The sequence below is a fragment of the Diabrotica virgifera genome, chromosome 7 (genome assembly GCF_917563875.1).
Source record: "Diabrotica virgifera virgifera chromosome 7, PGI_DIABVI_V3a".
Taxonomy (NCBI): Eukaryota; Metazoa; Arthropoda; class Insecta; order Coleoptera; family Chrysomelidae; genus Diabrotica; species Diabrotica virgifera.
Window position 1 is genome coordinate 250130378 of NC_065449.1, and position 22679 is coordinate 250153056.

At 31.9% G+C, this 22679-nt stretch overlaps 1 protein-coding gene across 2 annotated transcripts in view; it reads left to right on the top strand.

The window, feature by feature from the left end:
- Nucleotides 1-22357, top strand: part of LOC126888420 (G patch domain-containing protein 2) — a 33067-nt gene extending 10710 nt beyond the window's left edge. For both annotated transcript variants that reach the window (XM_050656672.1, XM_050656671.1), the window contains 2 exons: nucleotides 5809-5995; nucleotides 14792-22357. In XM_050656672.1, coding sequence (XP_050512629.1) covers nucleotides 5809-5995; nucleotides 14792-15093 — 489 coding nt within the window. In that variant the 3' untranslated portion in view covers nucleotides 15094-22357. The remainder of the gene's footprint in view (nucleotides 1-5808; nucleotides 5996-14791) is intronic.
- Nucleotides 22358-22679: the final 322 nt, after the last annotated feature.

Below are 22679 nucleotides of genomic sequence, written 5' to 3' on the forward strand. Positions count from 1 at the left end.
TATCAATAAATGCATCTGCCAAAGGAGGAGAGTTTTTCTTTTTCCAATAATGATTTGTCAAATTCTCAATTACAAGAAAGTTAATTTTTGCGATCAAATCACTGTTGTAACATCTATATTTTAATAGACTTTTATTTGCTAAAAACTGTCTTCGAAAACTAAGAGGAAGTTCTTGAGACTCTGCCAGAATGGCATGATTTGGTGAAGATGCCATTGCTCCCAAACATATTTTCAGAGCTCTATATTGTATTCTATCAAGGGTAAGTTGGTTGGTATTGGAGGTAGAACCATAGAGAGTACACCCATAATCCAAAATCGAGCGAATATAAGACTTGTAGAACATTAAGGAAATTTGTTGATCCGCGCCCCAGCTCTGTTTGGAGAGGAAGCGCAGAAGATTAATCCCCTTTTCACATCTTTGTTTGACATACTTAATGTGACTGGTCCATAGAAGTTTACTATCTATAATTATACCTAAATATTTATATTCTTTTACGATAGGAATAGTGTATTTACCTATAGAGAAATTATCGACTAACTGATATCTGTGCCTTGTGAATCACATCACAGCTGTCTTTTCTGGTGAAACACTAAAACCCATATCGTCGAACCAGTTTTGTAACCTGTCAAAAGTACGTCTTAAGTCTATCATGCAGCGATCGTAGGTATTATGGGTGACATAAATGCATAAATCGTCCGCGTATTGAATAATTTGTATGCCATCGCTCATCAAATCATGCAAGTCTGCAGTGTATAAGTTAAACAAAAGGGGACTTAAAATAGAGCCTTGCGGAAGCCCGTTGTAAAGTACTCTTGGACCATGTAAAACGTTATGACTATCTCGCAAAAATACTTTTCTATTAGCAAACAAATTTAAAATATTTATAGAGACTCTTTTATTGATGCCAAACGTTACCATTTTTGAATATAATATTTCCAAATCTACCACATCATAAGCCCCTTTAAGGTCCACAAAAAGACACAACATGTAATTATTTTTTGATAGACACTATTGTGCCTATACCTCTACGAAATCCATACTGATTTTTTGGTAAAATTGATCTGTTTTCGGCAAAACGTTCGAGTCTAAATTTTATAAGCCTTTCGAAAGTTTTTGTAATACACGATAACAATGAAATAGGTCGGTAGGACGAAGGTAAGTCAGGTGGTTTCTTAGGTTTCGCTAGAAGACACACAATTATATTTTTAAGACTATCTGAATACTTTTGTTTCAACCACCAATCATTAAAAATTTCTAAGAGAAGAAGTTTACCACTTTCAGGCAATTTATTTATTATCGTATAAGTAAACCCGTCAAGTCCAGGTGCAGTATTTTTTGATTTTTTTAAGGCTAATTCTAATTCTGAAAAGCTAAAATTTTTTGAGAAGGTGTCTGAGTCTTGATGGAAGTGAAATTGATTAATGTTGTCGTTAAAAATTGGACCTGCAGCAGATGAAGGAGCCAATGTATCAAGAACTTTTTGAATAAGGCTTTCGTCTAATTGTGGTTTTCTTTTTTGATGGTGTTTATTGCAAATAGATCTTACAGTGTTCCATATCTCAGTCAGAGGAGTGTTTTTATTTAATTTATTCAAAAACATTTTCCAACTGTTTTTTTGTTTAAGTTTGAACGTACGTTTGACATTAGCAGAAATGTCTTGATATTGTAGATAATTGATAAAATTACCTTGTTTTTTAAACTCGCTGAGAGCTTCTTTTCGTTTTTTAACAATCGCAGAACATTCCTCATCCCACCAATAAGGTCTTGGTACAGAAGGTGTGAAAGATTTCTTAATAGGCATAGATTTCGATGCTGCGACCGTGATTGCATTGAGGAAAAATTCGATTTTGTCTACCGAAGTTAAATTCCTATCTAAATTATTGAGCTTACTAATTTCTAATTCAAAAAGATTTCCAAAAACAGACCAGTCAGCACGAGAGTCATTCCATTTTGTTGATGGGTTGATGACAAACGAGGAGGGATTGATTTGAATTTCTATATTGATTGGGTAGTGATCTGAACCTAATGAATCTGAATCTACTGACCAAGCTATACGGTCGGCTAAAAGGGGAGATGTTAGAGTTAAGTCAACGGCTGAATGATTACTAGTTGGGGATATTCTTGTTGGTGTTCCGTCATTCAATGTAATTATTTCACAATAATCCATGGCCTCCACTAATATTCTACCATTTCTGTCGTCTGCAATTGGCCCCCACATACCGTGGTGAGCATTAAAATCTCCCAGAAAAATAGTTTTTGCAATATTAAACTGAAGGAATAGGTTGATCCAGTCATTTATTTCTATTCTAACATCTGATGATCTATAGATTGATACTAATGAGAGATTAATTTTGTTCAAAAAAACTGCGCATGCTTCTATACTGTCATCGAAATTATTATTAATTTCGGATTCTTGGTAATCTATTCCCTGTCTGATGAAAATACCTACGCCACCGTAACCATCTTCACGACATTTATTGATAAAGTTATATCCGTTAAATCTAAAATGATAACCGGATGTGAGCCATATTTCTGATAGAACTATTATATCTGTATGGTAGTTGTTAATATGATGCATCAGACTGCCTTTGTTACTATAAATGGATCTACAATTCCATTGTAATATAGTTAGTTTTTCTGTAATATTTTTAGTAGCCATTTTCACTATCTGTGAGAATGGATTCTAAATTATCTTCATTATTATCGAATATTGTAATGATATTGTCCCTGATTTTATTTAATTCAAATTTTCCTTGATTATTAATTATATTTGTAATTAATGAATATATCTGTGAGATAAGTTTATCTCGACAAAACATGAAATTATTCTGTTGTGGAGCGGGTGTATATGGAGGAAGAGAAATTTGTCTTTTTTGATGGGAATTTTCTAAATCTGAATTACTAGTGCTTGGAATCTGAGAAGAAGTGTCAGTTCTTCGCCTTTTAATTGTTTTTGATTCTAATGCGGTTGAATTTGATTTTGGTTTATTTAAAGGAGCATAATAAATTGTTTTGTTTGCTGGTGCTAAATCGGGAAAATTTTCAAGATTATTTAATATATCAAACCTATTGTTGGTATTAATTTTGGCATAAGCTGGATTGTTAATCGATAATTCGGCATCCTTAAAACTTTTATTTTCGAAAGCCATTACTTTTTTTATGTCGTGTTGTTTTTTGTACATTGGGCAATCTCTTGAAATTGAAGGATGATCAGAAGATTTACAGTGAACGCACATTTGCAACTCGGAATTACATTCAGCGGAAGAATGCTCATTTGCACATCGAGAACAACGAGATTTGCCTTTACATTGAACGATATTGTGTCCGTAACGTAAACATTTTCCACATTGGACAACTGGATGGATGTATGGTTCTACAGGGAAATTAACCATATTTATATTAATAAAGGACGGAATTTTATTACCTTTAAAATTTATTACTACCAATTGTCTATTGACAAATTCTTCTTGTTTGGTTTCAGGGTTTATAATTTTTCGTTTCATTCTTCGCACTTCCGCCACTGGAACTATGGAATTAATTGCTTTTTTCAAGTATTCTTCAGTAAAAAAGGTATCAACGCCACGTATTATGCCTCGTTTATGCGTGAAAAATTTTGGAATATAAGCAATCAACTTATTTTTTGTTAGTATTTCGTGATTAATTAATAAATTAGCGATTTTGTATGTTCTAAAAATTACCTTAACACGTTTTAAACCTACAGAATGAATATCAATAACATCATTTCTAAATTCAATTACTTGTTGTAAATAAAAGCCAATTCTGATAGGAAAAAGACGACCAAGATTCTTATCGGTATGTTCCAAAAATACCTGATACGGACCTGCATCCGTTGGTTGATATTTATTATCAAAGTCATATTTTTCGAAACCTGAGGATACTGTATCCATTGAAGAAACATTAATTTGATTATCATTATTAATTATTTGAATATTAGTATTTAAATTAACCGAGGGCGGACCAGGACCGCCCCCGTTACGTGACATTTTCTGTACAGCAAATCTGTCTTCAAAACTCTAGTTTTCCGCAAAGTACCACAAAACAGAAACTATTGATAAAACTCTGCACGTGGAAACAAGGCCGGAATGTACCAAAAAACTGCCAAAATTAATAATTCTTTGGGACGAACTCCAAAAAACGAACACGACTTTGACAGTTATTTTGACGGAATGTATTTACAAAGTTATAACCAATTTTATATGAAAATCGTAACAAGTTCAACTCCCTGTATAAATAAAAATAAGCAAAACAACAATGGTTTATTAATGCCATATTTTTTTATTTATTGTCAAAATTTTTAAGAATTATTGATATTGCTAATTTTCTTCATATCAAATACAGGGTGAGTCAAAACGCAAGTACATTATTTTCTCAGTAATGTTAAATGGAACACCCTATATTTTATATCATTATTGAAAAGTAACATTAACGTACTTTAATTTTTATATAACATTCCCTATGCCCAAATTTATTAGTTTTCGAGATATTTTCATTTTTCAGAGAAAATTATTTTAGGTGTTTAAATTTATCTAAATTTTAAGTAAGCCAGGACTGAATTTACAATTGAAGATTACCGATTATCAATCCGGTAATCAATGTAACACTGTAGTAAATAAAGAAATAAAAATAATTTATTAGTAATACATTTTACAAACAAAAACACAACCACTACATGCAACCTTTTTGAAACAATTAAAAACTATCTTTTTATGTAAATGCAACAAATAAACAAAGAAAATTAGTAATAAATTTTACAAAAAAACACACAAACACAAAATACAATATTTTGTGAAGACAATTAAACACTACTTTTGTATGTAAATGTAACAATGTAACAAATAAAGAACGAAACATAATTTATCAGTAATACATTTTGCAATAAAACATGTTTGAAAAAATTAGAAGCTACTTTTAATAAAATATTTTTAATATTTAATTACATAAGGTGTTCAAAATTATCTCCTAGCACCTTTATGTACGCCTAAAAACGATCATTGAATGAGCTACTTACTCTACGGAGCATTTGTAAATTAACACATCGAAATACACTTTGTATTCTATTTTTCATCTCATCCCTTGTTGTTGGAGGTATTTTATAAACTTCATTATTAACGTAACCCCAAAAAAATCAGTCCAGTTTATTAAATTCTGGTGATTTGGGTGGCCACGCTACTGGTCCATTGAAAAATGAAAATATCTCGAAAACTAATAAATTTAGACATAGGGAATGTTATCTAAAAATTAAAGTACGGTAATGGTACTTTTCAATAGTGATATAAAATATAGGGTGTTCCATTTAAAATTACTGAGAAAATAATGTATTTGCGTTTTGACTCACCCTGTATTTGATATAAAGAAAATTAGCAATATCAACCATTCTTGAAAATTTTGACAATACGTTAAAAAATATGGCATTAATAAACCATTGTTGTTTTGCTTATGTTTATTTATACAGGGAGTTGAACTTGTTACGATTTTCATATAAAATTGGTTATAACTTTGTAAATACCGTGTATAACATAACAAACCTTTATATTTTTGTGATGGAGAAGTTAACAGGAGTTCGAGTTTAAAATAAAATATAGGGTGTTATCGAACACCCTGTAACATTCAACTAATTTTGTAATGTGAAGCTCAAAGGTAGCTAAAATTTTTGATATTAACTTTTATTGCTATCTATTGCTATAGCGGAGCTATTGAGCTTTACCCTACTAATCAATCACTCTGTATAAGATGATTTCTTGTAAAGTGATTCTTCAATTAGTACATTATGATGTTTGTTTTTCTAGACCAATTCCATGGAAATACAAAGTTATGATGAAAATTGTGAAATAGCCAGCGAAAGTAGTATCAGCTGGAGTGGGGGAGAGGGCCACGAAGGCGATGATGAGCTTACAGATTGGGCTCCATCTATGGAGAGTTCTTCAGCAATGGAACCACCTTTTAATGACTCTGATCCACGAGAGATAAGAGCAGGTAAATTCATAATTAACAATATTAGTAAAATTGTACACAATTTTACCAAATTACATATTTTTTACACAATTTACATATTTTTTACATTCTTCTTTAGCTTTTCCCATTATATGTTCGCTGTTGATGGAGGAAAGATGGAACGCCTTCAAAGTATATAGTCATAAAGTCTACAGCAACAGAAATATGTGGAATCAGAAAACATAACAAACACCATAAAAGAACGAGATGGTGGAACAATGAAGTTAAAACAGCAGTGAAGAAAAAGAAAATAGCATGGAAAAAATACATTGAAACCGAGCTGGAAGAAGATAAAGAAGAATACAAAAGGCTGAGACGATTAGCGAAAAACACCATAAGACAAGCAAAAACAAAGACGTGGGAAGAGTTTGGAGAAGAATTACAGGAAAATTATGTAACCAACAATAGAGGCTTCTGGACAACAATCAGACATATGAAGAAAGGAAAACATAAAGAAATAACAGCCGCAAGGGATACAACAAACCAAATCCAAACAAATCCAGAACAGATAGCTAAAGTATGGAAAGAATACTATGAAAAAAAATTTAGATGAAACAATAGATGATAGAAATGAAACATATCAAGATAACGAGAACAAAGAATTAGAGCAAATAAGTAGAGAAGAAGTAATACATGAAGTATCAAACGTAAAAATAGGTAAAGCTGGAGGGGATGATGACATAGACCCGGAAATGGTCAAGTACATGGAAGAAGAAGGGATAAACTGGTTGTTGAAAATATACAAAGAGGCACGGTAAAAGCAGCAAATCACAAAAGACTGGCAAAGTAACCTTATAGTGCCAATATACAAAAAGGGAGAACACGTCAACTGCGAAAATTATAGAGCAATATGTTTATCATCGGTATGTTTTAAAATATACACGAAAATAGTAGAGAAGAGGCTAAGACAAGAGGTAGAAAAAGAACTGGGAGAAGAACAATTAGCGTTTAGACCAGAAAGACAGACAAACGATAACATTTACATCATTAGAAATATAATAGAAAGAAGCATTGATTCGGGGGGAAAGCTCATTCTAGCATTCATAGCAGGGGCGGATCCAGAGATTTCTTGAGGGGGGGGCGTAACCTTGTCAACATGGGCCCAATACCGGGGGGTTTGGGGGTATGGAATACCCTTTTTTGAGTTTTGAAAATTGACGTTTTAAAACACATTTTTTTACTCTGTTCACACTGCGTTTACAAAAAAATAACCTTGAAATTGACAAATAAACTCAGCTATTTTCAACTCTCTACTCTAGCAGATAGAAATGATTTAGGATGATACGTGTAGTGACTGGTAGTAGACACTGTAGTCCTGTGGTACATTTAGACTCCACTGTGCTGTCCCTCCACTGTGATATGCATTTGAGAGCTTCCGCAATTTTAGGCATGTCTTCTGTGAATTCTAAAACAGCCTCGTGACGCTCTACCCAACGCGTCTCACAATAGCCTCTCATCTGATGTCCCAACACCTTTTTCAAAACTGAATTTCTTTTTCCTGATGAGTTGAAAAAGCTTGTTACTTCTTTGATGGATCCTAGAGCATTTCTTACGTGTTGGACCTTATTACATTTGGATATGCTTAAGTTCAATGCATGGTTTTTACACCCACACATGGGTGTTCCTCAACATCTTGTTCCTCTTGATAACTTATTCTTCTCTTTTTAACTAAGAAACGATCCATTTTCCAACACCAACGGTATACCAAATATCACAAACAACTCACACTTAACAAAAATATCGCAACTATGCAATTAGCTGAAACACTTTGGTATGATACAAGCTGCGATCACGCATTAGCTACTGTGCTCATGACGGACCGGACACAAACACTAGGAACACTAGGAACTACTAATAAACTAGCAGACAGCTTCTAGGCTACTCTCTGCTTCCAGCTTAGTACTCAAGCGCCCCGCAGGCACCAGCACCGCAGCCGCGCTGCGATCGTCCCGCCAGTAGAGATGGGCGTTATATATCGTATTAGGATAAGTCACCCTATTACCACCAGGTATTCGTGACAAAGGTAATACGTTACGGCAATATCCCTAATATTTCTGTAACCGTCTCCGTCTGCCGTCGTCGAATATCGCTTTTGTCGGAGCAATATTGTATCTGTCACGGCCAGAGGTAACGCGTCACCCGTCACTAGGTATAGACAATACGAATACGCGTATCGTTCTGGCTAGGCTGCTAAGGCTAGACGTAATACGATACGATATATTCGATGTGGAAGCGACTTGGTATTAGGGCGCTGTCACTCTTTTCTGTCACCATATCCATACTCGGTGAGGTATTAGGACGCTGTCTCGCTGTCACCCTTTTCTGTCACCGTATTCATGGGTATTTGTCATAGTAGTTGTAATATTGATCTATACTATTATTAAGATGAAGTGGTTTCTTCCTGTCTGTCTTTACGGCCAATCACGCTAAAACTACCTAACTATTTTTAAGAGTATAGAGACTATAAAAGGATACTTTTTACTGAAAAATAAAACTATATTGATTATAAAATATCAATTTTACCGGCCACAATTTATGGTTAGAATAAGGTATTAAATTAGTTTACCTATTAAAAGCTGATTGAAAGCAGATTGAAAATTACATTTTTATTAATGATAAAATATCAAATGTATTTATTATTATTTTGGTATTTGTATAAATAATGCTGAAATACTCAGACAGGACCCATAATACCGAAGGGCTGGGGAGGGGATAGCAGTCTCCTGCTGTCAGGTAATAGGTGACAAAAATAATATAATACCGTCACCTATTACAGCTGAGTCACGGAACGCCGTCACCTAATACCAGAAAGTAGCGGTATTTTCCATCTCTACCCGCCAGTCCGTCACCGTCAGCGTCCAGACGGCTGGTTAACTCCCGTTTACACCGCTGCATCGCTCATCACATGACTATCCGTTACCTCTTACCGCGAGAAATATACATCATTGTTGGTTTTTAAAATCATCATACTATCAAAACATTATTAAACTAAACTTGTGTTGTTAACGACTTTTCCAAATCAAATTTTTCGTTTAAACTTAAAAATATGGTATAGGCTATAACTTTCTTTAACTGAGGGGGGGGGGGCGCGCGCCCCCCGCGCCCCCCCTCTGGATCCGCCACTGATTCATAGATCTAAGGGCACCATTCGACTCTATAGAAAGACAAATTATATGGAAATGCTTGCAGAACATGAAAGCACCAATTACACTGATAAAAATAATTGAAAGTATATACAGAGTAGTAAAATGACGTGTACAGATAGCAGGCGAAATATCTGAAGAATTCAATTGGGAAAGAGGTATCAAACAAGGAGACAGTCTTAGTCCGCTACTATTCATAATAGTCATAAATGAATTGACTAGAAATACTGGAGAAAGAACGAACCAAATACAGACAACAATAGGATACCAAAGATTACAGCCAATAAAAATAGAAGCCTTATTGTATGCGGATGACATCGTACTTATAGCAGATTCCGTGACAAAAATGCAAAAACTTATAAACATATGGACAGAAGAAATAGAGAAATTAAAAATGGAAATAAACATCGAGAAAAGTAAAATAATGGTCATCGGCGAAAAGGAAGAAAATGAAGTAAATATAAAATGCAAAAATACTCAACTGGAAATAGTTACCGCATATGATTATCTTGGAAGTATAATTACCAATGATGGGAAAATAGACCTCGAAATAACAAACAGAACTAAAAAAATCAAACAAATTGTACTACACACTAGCGCCAGTCCTGAGGAAAAAAGAATTGTCCCACAAAACAAAAATTAAAATATATAATACGATTGTGATACCGACGATACTGTATACGAGCGAAAATTGGACTTTACAGAAAAAGCATAATAGTAGGATAAATGCAATTGAGATGAGACATCTATGAGCTATAGCCGGAAAGACCAAATGGAATAGAATAAGAAATGAGGTAATAAGAGGGATAACTAAACAGGAACCAATAATGAATAAAATAATAAAGAGACAATTAAACTGGTATGGACATCTGATGAGAATGAAACCTAGTAGACTAACAAGGAAAATTTACGAAACAAGGAATATTACAAAAAAGAAAAAAGGCAGACCGAGGAAAAAATGGATACAGCAAATAGTAGAAGCAGGAAAAATTAAACAGAAAACGCTAGAAGAAATGAAACTAATAGCACAATACAGAAAAGAATGAAAGAGATGGGTGAATATGTAGCTAAACTAAACCCAAATCCGACACATGAAAGGGTATAAGGAAGGGGAGAAAGAAAGAAAGAAAGAAAGATGTTCGCTGTTTTTGTCCTCCACGGCACTCTATTCTCTCAGTTACCTTCTCTGAGGTCTCAATTTATTATAGCATTTCCTATATATGTTTTCCATCGCATAGCAAGCCTTCCTCTCTGCCTTCTTCCCGGTGGGTCCCCACAGTCCAATATTCTTTTTGGCCACCTGTCCTCTGGCATTTTTGTACATGTCTGTACCACTGCAGAGCTCTGTTTTCAAGCTCTATTGTAATTGAGCATTCTACTTCCACTCTGTTCCATATTTCTTCCGTTCTTATTCAATTCTCTCTGATGATTTTTAGACATCTCCTCATAAAGTCCAATTCAACTGTTATTTTATTTCGTATTGTTGTTTAGTCCAGGGCTCATCTGTTTTGAGATGGACGTTGAGAGGTGACTCAAATTTTTTTGCAGAAATTGCTTGAAAATAAATCAAATAATAATATTTGAGTTATCCTCCCTCTCAAAAAGGTCCGGAACATTGTTTAAATAATCAAAATGTCAAAAAATGAAGGAAAAATTCGATTTTTTTCTTCGTTTTTTGATTATAACTTTAAAAGTATTCATTTCCGAGAAAAGTTGTACTAACATAAAAGTTGCGTAATTAAATTTCCTACAATATAGAATTGGTTAATAATTTAAAAAATAGTTACCCTAGTTGCAAAATAGCAATAATTGCGAAAAAACCATACAAAAACAAGTATTCGCATTTTACGTTTTTCAACCATTTATGCTACACTTAGGACCTTCATATTTTACCCAGAAAAACTTTATGATACAGTAAAACAACACTGTAAATTTCATTACGATCGGTTCAATAGATTTTGCAAAATAAATTTTGTAATCCAGCTTTCGCAAAAAATGTTACACATGTTTTTCAAAATGTTACAGAACTGAAAATAAACAAATAGCAAGTTGAATTTTTTTTTGCTTATAGAAGTGTACTGTACCTTTCATTTGCAATCAAAATTAAAATCGATTAATTACCACGGCGGCAGAAAATTTTTTAAATAAACAATAATTTTTGGTGTTACGCGCAGGACAGCGGTGTTCGTTTCACACAAGTTGATTTCCACCAAAATTTCTTCCAATCTTTATCTAATACATTATTTTTACTCTATATTTTGTTATATTTTAATTCCACAAAAATCAAACTAATTTTATTATTGTTTGTGAAATATTGTTTGAACAATTGCATATGTTTAAAAATAATAAACATTTATTTTTTTAAGTTAAAACAAATTAACAAAGAAAGTTTTTCCTAATAAAAGTGTTATTTCAAAGGATAGAGTATGTGTTTTTATTTTGCGATAAAAAAAATTATTTATTTATATCGAAATGTAATAAAAATTAAAATGTATCAATCATTATCAAAGGTCATTGGAATGCCCAATCAGAACAAACTATCCGCTGTCCTGCGCGTAGCACCAATAATTAATGTTATCTAAAAAAATTCCTGACGCCGTGGTGTTAATAGATTTTAATTTTACAAAATGGCAAAATGAAAGGTAAAGTACACTTCTATACGCAAAAAAAATTTCAACTTGCTATCTGCTTTATTTTCAGTCCTGTAACATTTTGAAAAAATGAATATTTTTTACGAAAGCTGGATTGCAAAATTTATTTTGCAAAATCTATTAAACCGATCTTAATTAAATTTACAGTCTTGTTTTACTGTATCATAAAGTTTTTCTGGGTAAAATATGAAGGTCCTAATTGTAGTATAAATGGTTGAAAAATGTAAAATGCGAATACTTGTTTTTGTATGGTTTTTTCGCAATTATTGCTATTTTGCAACAAGGATAACCATTTTTTAAATCTTTAACCAATTCTATGTTGTAGGAAATTTAATTATGCAACTTTTATGTTAGTACAACTTTTCTCGGAAATGAATACTTTTAAAGTTATAATCAAAAAACGAAGAAAAAAATCGAATTTTTCCTTAATATTTTGACATTTTGATTATTTAAACAATGTTCCGAACCTTTTTGAGAGGGAGGATAACTCAAATATTATTATTTGATTCATTTTTAAGCAATTTCTGCAAAAAAATTTGAGTCACCTCTCAACGTCCAAATGTACTAATATTTTTACAGATGCGCCCTGGTCTAGTTATCATTGGCCAAGTTTCCTCTCCACATAGTGTAGTATGCCACTGTGCTCTGAAAGATCCTTTTTTTTTGTTTTCTTTTGTTAGAATGTTGTTCCATATGCACTCCATGGAGTGCTTTTCTGACATGTTTTTCCATGCTTTTTCATTTGTATATATTTCATACAAGTACCATCTCGGCTTATCATGGATCCTAAATATTTATAATTTCTTCTTCTAAACTTAAGTTCAATTCTGCAACTTCAGATCCAGTAAATAAGTGTTCTGTTTTACATATATTTATCTTGAGTCCCCATAGCTCATATTCTTCCTTATGATATTCCATGTGCTCCCTGTCTTATGCAAAAATCACTTGATCATCTGCAAAAAGTAGTGAATGTAATATTATATTCTTTTGTACTGGTATGCCCATTGTTTCACATTTTCTATACCATATTTTCAAAGTCTGATCCATGTATTTGTAAAAAAGTGTTATTTGCACCTCTGTTGCTTTATACAGCGTGTCTACTTGAGTTGGAAACATATGGGAAACTTTTTTATTATTAATTTTACGAAAAAAAGTTATTCTTTATAAAAAGTTCTGCATGCCCCAAAACCTAAGATTCAATTATCAGATATCAAATTTTCTCAATATTATACGAGGTATGTCAAAAAATATGAATTTCGGCTAAGGGTAAAGTACCTTTATTTCTCTCAATATCGAAAATTCTTATGATAAAAAGTTGTTTGGAATTAAAAACTAAGATGAAATATGCAATTACATGCTTCTTATTGAAAAAAAAATATTTTTCTCAAATTTATGGATACCCAACATCGTTTTTAATTATTACAAATATCATAACTCGTTTATTATTCATTTTACGAAAAAAAGTTATTCTTCATAAAAAACTTTGCATGGTCTAAAATCTAAGACACAACCATGATATATCAACTTTTATTAATTTTATACGAGGTGTGTCAAAAAATATGAAATTCGCTCAATATTATAGCACCTTTATATTTCACAGTATTTCAATTAGAAGGATGTAATTGCATATTGACACATAGTTTTTAATTCTAAACAACTTTTTTAATAACCGTTTTCAATATTGTGAAAAATAAAGGTACTTTACTCTTGAGTGAAATTCATATTTTTTGACATAACTCGTATAAAATTAATAAAATGTCATATCTGTTGGTTGAATCTTCGGTCTTAGGACATACAGAGATTTTTATAAAGAATACCTTTTTTTCGTAAAAGTAATAATAAAAGAGTTATCGTATGTGTAATGAATAAAAACGAAGTTAGTATCAATAAATTTGAGAAAAATTTGGAAAATATTTTTTTCCAATTAGAAGCATGTAATTACATATTTGAGCTTGGTCTTTATTTCCAAACAACTTTTCATAATAAGAATTTTCGATATTGAGAGAAATAAAGGTACTTTACCCTTGACCGAAATTCATATTTTTTGACATATCTCGTATAATATTGAGAAAATTTGATATCTGATAATTGAATCTTAGGTTTTGGGGCATGCAGAACTTTTTATAAAGAATAACTTTTTTTCGTAAAATTAATAATAAAAAAGTTTTCCATATGTTTCCAACTCAAGTAGACACGCTGTATAGTATTTGTGTTATATTCACCCATTTCTCTCTAGCATGTATTCTTTTGATTGCTTCCCATAGTTGTTTTCTGGTCATACTATCATATGCTTTCTCTAAGTCTATAAAGGTCATATTATGTGTTTCAATATTTTTCTGTTTGTTCTTTTCTATCACTTGTCTCATGATGAATATATTTTCTAGACATGATCTGGCTTTTCAGAATCTGGCTTGTTCTTCGCCATAATGGTTTATGTGTTTTCTTATTTTTCTTTTATAACTGTGTAAATAATTCTTGCTATTGAAGGCATTACACTGATCCTTCTATAGTTATTTGTGTACCTTTTGTCACCTTTTTTGACATGTATGATAGATTCCACTCATCTGGAATCTCCTCTCCTGCTTCGTTTTTATTAAACAACACTCGTATAAAGACACTTTGTGATTTTGGCTTCCTCCGTTATTATTGTCACAAGGTCTTCTAAGATATACTTCAGTCTATTCTCCTGCAATAATTTTGTGTAATGTTTGTTCAGTCTTTGATGTAATTATCTGTATATTTTTACTTAGTTTATTACTTCTGATGTTTTTTTATTTTTTTCCATGCTTCCATTGATCTATTATATCCTATCGTATTATCCATGTCTCTGCGCATTCTCTCCCAGTATTCATCCTTCTCGAGTCTTATACTATGCTTCACTTATCCGAGGGTAACATATTCTTCTCGAATTATAGTTATGATATTGTCTGCATCTTAAATTGCCAGTAGCTTGAATAGTTTTATTTACATAACAATATCTTTAGGTTGCAGAAGATTAAGGGAAGAACGACCTGGATTCAGCATAAACACGAGTGCCAATGAAAGAGTATCAAAATTTCTACAAGACACTTCCAAATCAGAACTGAGACTGTACGGAGCTGAGAGAGACAAGTTAGGCCAATTGGCCGCTTTATATTCTCTCGAGTTATGGGTGGAGTCGCCGAATTCGACGTTGTTGCGAAAAACGAACCGAACGCCCTCTATGCAGCCGACGCAAAGACATCATTCTGGACTGTCGGCGGTGCACAAGAAGATCCGCACCCAAAGCCATCATATGATCTCTTAGTTAGTGTAAATAGGCGTTGAATGTGATATTGACGATTTAATTGCTTCACTGATGTTTTGCCTATTTGGAATTAAGGATGCAGTCTGGCCAGATTATCGGAGAATAGGCCATTTTTGGGAAAAGTTATTTACCAGCAATTTTATTGCTGGAATCGAACCTTATGATTGTATATATTAATAATATAGGTATGCAAAATCCGCAGATAGTGTGCTACTTTTTTTATAAACAAAATGGCGCCCGAAAATCGTGTTTTTTTTTTAATTTTTGCTCTATAACTCCAAAGATTTTAACTTTACACCAAAAACACCAAAATAAAAATTCACCGTAATTAAATTCTGCATAGAGACTTGTTATTCCCGATTTACTTTGACGAAAATTATTCCCGGAAAATGCCGGATTTTCCAACAAAATCTTTAATTTTCAACTAAAATTTTAGATAAGTAATTGTTTATCAATAATTAAATAACTTAGTAGCATAAAAGCTCTTTTCGTATAGATTATAATTCCAGAAGCCGATGGAAACTTAATGAACAGTTTAGCAACAATTCAATTGTTAATTAAAAATTTACGGTCGCTATAATAACCACAATAATTATGATACATAAGAATAACTATGATTTTTGTATAAAAAGACACTGTACCTATCTAATGTACTTTACAGAATTGAAATTGGACTATTTAACCGGCCTCAGGAATATTTTAAAATTATAAACAATTTTTTGGCTTATAAACAAATAGAATATCTCGGGAAATATTAAATTAAATCATGAAAACGGTGTTGGAAAAAAAGCGGCAGGACGCTTCTTTTAAGAGAAAAAACATTTAATTGTGATAAGTGGTTCCTGAGATACAGCCGGCCAAATTTGACCGGCATTTACGGCCAAGATATAAACAATAGGATCATAATTTTCAAACCATCGCCTTTTTATTTTTATCCTATTTCTTCACACCAATTTTCATATCTTTAAAATAATCATAATATAATATATTAGTATAATAAAAGCTATCGATATAACAAGTGAAAATTGCCAAAAATAGCAAAATTCCAATCAAAAATTAGGTTGGAGAAAATGTAATCTCAAAGTTTAAAATCGGTATACGTTAAAAAAATGCATTTTCGCGGCTTCCCATGGAGCAATTTCATTATTTTTTTGTTTCCAAATAACTCGAGAAGAGCTATCTAACTAACGCATTATTAAATGCCAAAGTTGCTTTTGTTTTGTTATAATAAATTAATTTGTTTAAATAAATATTGTTTAAATAATTATACAGCTTTCAAATGAGAATATTTGTGTTTTTAACGATAAAAGGTGCACTTGTAGTAAGTTTATCTAAAAAAAGTCTACAACTGGAAAAAATATGTAGTTTTCTTTCTCTTATAAATAAATTAATCTATTATAACAAAACAAAATCAAAGTTTGACATTTAGTAATGCGTTAGTTAGATGGCTATACTCGAGTTACTTGGGAGCAAAAAAAGAATAAAGAAAATTGCTCCAAGGGAAGCCGAGAAAATGCATTTATTTTTAACGTATACCGATTTTGAACTTTGAGATTACATTTTCTCCAACCTGATTTTTGATTAGAATTTTGCTATTTTTGGCAATTTTCACCGTAATATCGATAGTTTTTATTATAATAATATATGTTATGATTATTTTAAAGATATGTAAATTGGTGTGAAAAAAGAGGATAAAAATAAAAAGGTGATGGTTCGAAAATTATGATCCTATTGTTTATATCTTTGCCGTAATTGCCGGTCAAATTCAACCGGTTGTATCTCAGGAACCACTCATCATAATTAAACGTTTTTTTCTTTTAAAAGAGGGGTCCTGCCGCTTTTTTTTCCAATACCGTTTTCATGATTTAATTTAATTTAATATTTCCCGAGATATTCTATTTGTTTATAAGCCAAAAAATTGTTTATAATTTTAAAATATTTCCGAGGCCGCTTAAATAGTCCAATTTCAATTCTGTAAAGTACATTAGATAGGTACAGTGGATTTTTATACAAAAATCATAGTTATTCTTATGTATGTATCACAATTATTGTAAATTTTTAATCAACAATTTAATTGTTGCTAAACTGTTCATTCAATTTCCATCGGCTTCTGGAATTATAATATATACAAAAAGACCTTTTATACTACTAAGTTATTTAATTATTGATAAACAATTACTTATCTAAAATTTTATTTGAAAATTAAAGATTTTGTTGGAAAAATCTGCATTTTTCGGGGAAAATTTTTGTCAAAGTAAATCGGGGGGAACAAGTCTTTATGCAGAATTTAATTACGGTGAACTTTTATTTGGGTGTTTTTGGTGTACAGTGAAAATATTTGGAGTTATAGAGCAAAAATTGAAAAAAACACAATTTTCGGGCGCGATTTTGTTTATAAAAAAAGTAGCACACTGTCTGCGGACCTTGCATACCTATATTATTAATATATACAATCATAGGATTCGATTCCATCAATAAAATTGCTGGTAAATAACTTTTCCTTGTATTTTGCTAATTAGCCCAGAGTAATGCACGTTTTATTTTTACTGAACGGATCCTGTATTATATTGTTTCTCCTTTTTTTAACAAATGACCCATTTTCACTGTTTTTAATACGCTAAATGTAAGAGTTTCTGGTAGTCGATAATGAAGAGATGAAATGATTACTGGACGCTAGGACAAATAATACCCGGATAAATAATCCCGGACAAAAAATTCCCACAAAAAATTCTTACAAATAATTCCCATACAAATAATCCCCGGACAAAAAATCCCGGACAAATAATCCCTGCAAATTTTTTTTGGACAAAATATCCCCACAAAAATTCCAGACAAAAATTTCCCAAGAAATATTTGCTGCCAAATCGTTCTATGAAAGTTTTCCCGTGAATGCAATCGACTCAAATGTTTTTCAGCCTCAGCGCATGAGACTTATAGCCATCGCCATGAAACCGATTTCCGGCACGAAAATAATGATCAGCAATAATTAAGATCAAGCCTGAATTGTAATTTCGAATTCCAATTGCATGCCGAAAACTTCAAATTTTACGTGACAAAGGAATGTGACTTTTTTCAAAAATCGTGGAAGATATGAGGAATGAGGTAATAGCCCGGGAGGTAGTGTCAAATTTGACCGGAGCATTTTAGCATGGCTGTTTTCTTTTTATTTAGTTAAGTATTCCGAAGCTTATTAACAAATGATGTGTCAGCTGGCCCAAAACCGGGGATTTTAGGCAAGAAAAGGTAAAATATGAAACTTGATGGAAAAACGCTACAACTTATATGTCAAATATTTATCTCCGTGACTTATATCTATTAATAGCGTAGAGTCATAGCCACCTTTACTTTACAAGCCATGAAGAGAAAAAGGCAACGTCGCAATTGATGACGTCCGTAGTCTGACTTTCGGACTACCGCTTTCGAAACTACGATTTTAAAGTACAAATTCTGGTAAAATTTATAGTATTTTTTGAGTCGAACAAGAAAATATTATTAATTGGAAGTTTGTACAAAATAATATTAAAAGTAATTCCTTGTAAGTAACGTTTATTATACAAAAAAAAAATCAATAACAAGAATATAAACGGGATTCATTTTTTTCAAATCCTAAGAAAACTAATAAGTATTTTTCAAAAATTTAAACGCAGAGTGAAAGATTACGTTAGGACCAAGGACCTAAAGTCCCTGAAAACTTCTATGTTTATTTTAATAAGTTACAGGGGTAAAAAACTAAGAAAATTTAGTGTGATTTTTAGTTTCAAATATGTCATTAAAAAAAACTTTTTATTTATTCTAAGGGATTTTTGACCCTCGGTAATAAAGTAATCTTTTATTCTGCGTTTAAATTTTTCAAAAATACTTATTAGTTTTCTCAGAATTCGAAAAAAATGATTACCTTTAAAATACAGGCGTCAAAATTTTTCATTTTGTTCCTTTCCCCTTAAAGTTTGTCGCACTTATTTAGAAACACCCTGAATTGATAAAGAACAAATCTAGTTGTTAAACATAAGCGAATTAATAAAAAAAAACAGAATATTAAGAAAACCGGAGTCTATAGTTGGGTTTTAATTTCAGTATTTTTTAAATGCCCGGTACACCATAAAAATTTAACTATTTAGCAACAATATTATTACAGCGGTATTGTTAAAGAATTAGGCTATAACATATTATAAAAATCACTTAAATCTGCCAACAGGTTTAGGAAATATGAGACATTAAAAATGACAAAATTTTTAAGTGGACGGATTTCTATATGCACGCAAGTTTATATAAAAATATATTATATTGAACTAAAATCATCTTAATAACATACCTTTTAATGTTCTTTATAATTTGGAGCACGAAATATTGTAAAATATTTCAGTTTCTCTGTAAATAAAGTGAAAATTATTTAAAAACAAATGAGAACTGTCAGAATTATTCGGTCTACCAATAGATGTTGCCAAGTTTCAACTTCATGGCTTGTTAAGTAAAGGTGGCTATTGTAGAGTACTTGGCTCCTAGCTTTCACTCAGGCGGCTCGGGTTCAATTCCTGCCGTTGCACATTTTTTTTTGTTTTTAAAATTAACATTTTATTTTGAAAAATAATTATTTTTAAAATACCACGTTTTTATTATTTATACTAGACAATAAAAAAAATGTCTGTATGTCTTCATAGAATCGTAAACTATGCATTTGATCATATTATGATTGACCTTAATAAACAAAAAACAAATTTGTTGTACCCCTGAAGGTTCCCGAAATGGTACGACCAATCTAAGTGAAAAGGGGGGTGCCCCCCCCGACATTATTTTTGAAGTTATACTTCTTTAGGCGCGATTGAGAGTAAAATTTCATAATACACACAGACAGTATGGCGTTTAGTTGCTGAATGTTTCAAGTTATGTATAAATATATCAGTGCAAGAAAAAGTGTGAAAATAATATATTAGTGTTTTTAGTAAATATATTTATTATAATTTTTGTGTCTTTGGATTTGTCTTCCTCAGGAGTAAGATGAGTATTATTAAAACATTTTATTTTATATTTATTATACTTCACCTTGTCTGTTTGTTACCGTGAATTGTCGTTAGGTACGTCCGAACCATTAAAGACACAGTCCTCGTAGCGTATTTGGTATAGCATTCGGCCAGAGATCGAGAGGTCTTGAGTTCGAATCCGGAGCAATCCTATACTTTTTTTTTATTATTTTTTTTGAAAGCAGAAACAAAATTAGTTTGGTATTTAAAAAAAAAATTAAAACAAAGTATATTTTTGTTTTTAAGAAATCATATAATAGAAGTATAACTTCTTACGTGCGTACAAAGTACACACACATTCTTTTTTTATTTTTTGGGACAAACTGTTTTTAATCTTTGCCAAACTAGTTCAAGAATATTTTTTTATTACATGTTAACTAGTTGACCCGATAAACTTCGTACCGCCTCAGAACTAAATAATGTTTAAAAGTTAAATACCTATCTAAAAATTACCAGAAAGCCAAAAAATACTCAAAAATATTGAGTATACTTTTTTCTAATAAACAATATTGTTTTTGTGGTGTCTGCCGTCTGCGTAAATAATGATTACTTAGGTTGGTCGTATTAACTCAGAAACCTTCCCGGGTTCATGTACAACAACTTTGCTTGTGGTCATCATATGATTAAACGCATAGTTTACGATTCTATAAGGGACATACAGACAAACATTCATTTTTATATATATAGAGAACAGGGAAATATTTAGATTGCTATTAAAAAATGGGGGTTGGTGATAGAAAAGTGAAAAATTAGAGTTGTATGTATCTTTTGGTTCTACACCATATAAAATTAAGAAAAAACAGTTTGTCAAAAAAAAAATAAAAAAAATGTCGGAGGGGGTAAGGAGGGCAACCCCTTTTTTCACTTAGATTGGTCGTACTAACTCAGGAAGCTTCAGGGGTTCATGTACAACAACTTTGCTTATTAAGGTCAATAATAATATTTTTATGATCAAATGCATAGTTTACGATTCTATAAAAGACATACCTACAGACTTTTTATATTGTGTCGTATAAATAATAAAATCGTGGTATTATAACGTAAAATGACATAATAAAATCGTGATATAAAATCGAGATAATTTTTTGACATATAAATTGTAGCGTTTTTCCATCAAGTTTTATATTTTACCTTTTCTTGATTAAATTCCCCGGTTTTGGGCCAGCTGACACATCATTTGTTAATAAGCTTCGGAATACATAACTAAATAAAAAGAAAGCAGCCATGCTAAAATGCTCCGGTCAAATTTGACACTACCTCCCGGGCTATAAGGCTGTGGGAATCATGTTGTAATTATTCATTATCAAATTTATCCCTAAATCAAACCGGACATAGCTGCTCAGGGAGAGGCCAGATGGGAGAAGGTCTGTAGGACGGCCTAGCAAAAGGTGGAAAGAGGCAGTCAGAGAAGATCTAGAGAAAATGGGAGTGAGACAATGGGAAATAGTGGTGCAGGACCGACAAACATGGAAGGCAATAGTAAACGCGGCAAAGACTCTCGAAGAGTTATAACGTCATTGATGATGATGATGACTAAATATTTTTGACGTTAAATTTACAAAACGGAAGAGGTTTTTTTGCATTACAATCAAGATTATCGTTTTCAGGACTAGTAGTTATCATCACAAATAGGCATTGTTTTGAAGATAGTTCTTCAAAACAGAGTGAGCAAAAGATTTACGCGAATAATTACAGCATGATTCCTTGCACATTCCCCATATCTTCCAATGCCTTGGCACATTCCACGATTTTTGAAAAAATTCCCACTTTTTTGTCATGTAAAATTTGAAGTTTTCGGCATGGAATTGGAACTCGAAATTACAATTCATGCTTAATCTTAATTGCTAATCATTATTTGCGTGACGAAAACAGGTTTCATGGCGATTGGAAAACTTTTAGAGAACTACTCGGCAGCAAATATTTCTTAGGGATATTTTGTCCAAAAAAACTTATGAGGATTATTTGTCCGAAATTTTTTGTCCAGGGATAATTTGTGGGGATTTTTTGTCCAGTATTATTTGTCTGAACCCCGATTACTGACTTAAGGCAGCGTTGTTGTATATTTTGTTTTAAAAATGTACTTCATTTTAAAGGGTAATTTAGTATTCATTGGAAATTAAACATTTATTTATTTTTATATCGTCAAGGTTTCATTTAATGTTATGTATTTTTAAGACTACGGAGTAGATGTTATAATGTTTTTTTTTGTTATTTTTAATTTGGAAATATATATCCTTAAATAAAAAGTGTTTTTGTTTTCACTTCTACACCAACTCTCCCATAGGGTTAAATACGCGAGAATTAAGGAAGTATCCACGGAAGGTAGGCAACTAATACACTCCCAAGGATCTACAATCAGCGATTGCATTGAATACACAAAACATTGAAGTCGATACGTGAAGAAACTGAAATATCCGATAATCAATTTGGCTTTATGCAGGGCAGATCAACAACAGATGCAATTTTCATTGTAAGGCAACTGATGGAAAAATACAGGAATAAAGAAACAAACGCTCATATGGTATTATTGATCTTGAGAAAGCGTATGATAGAGTTCCTCGACAGATT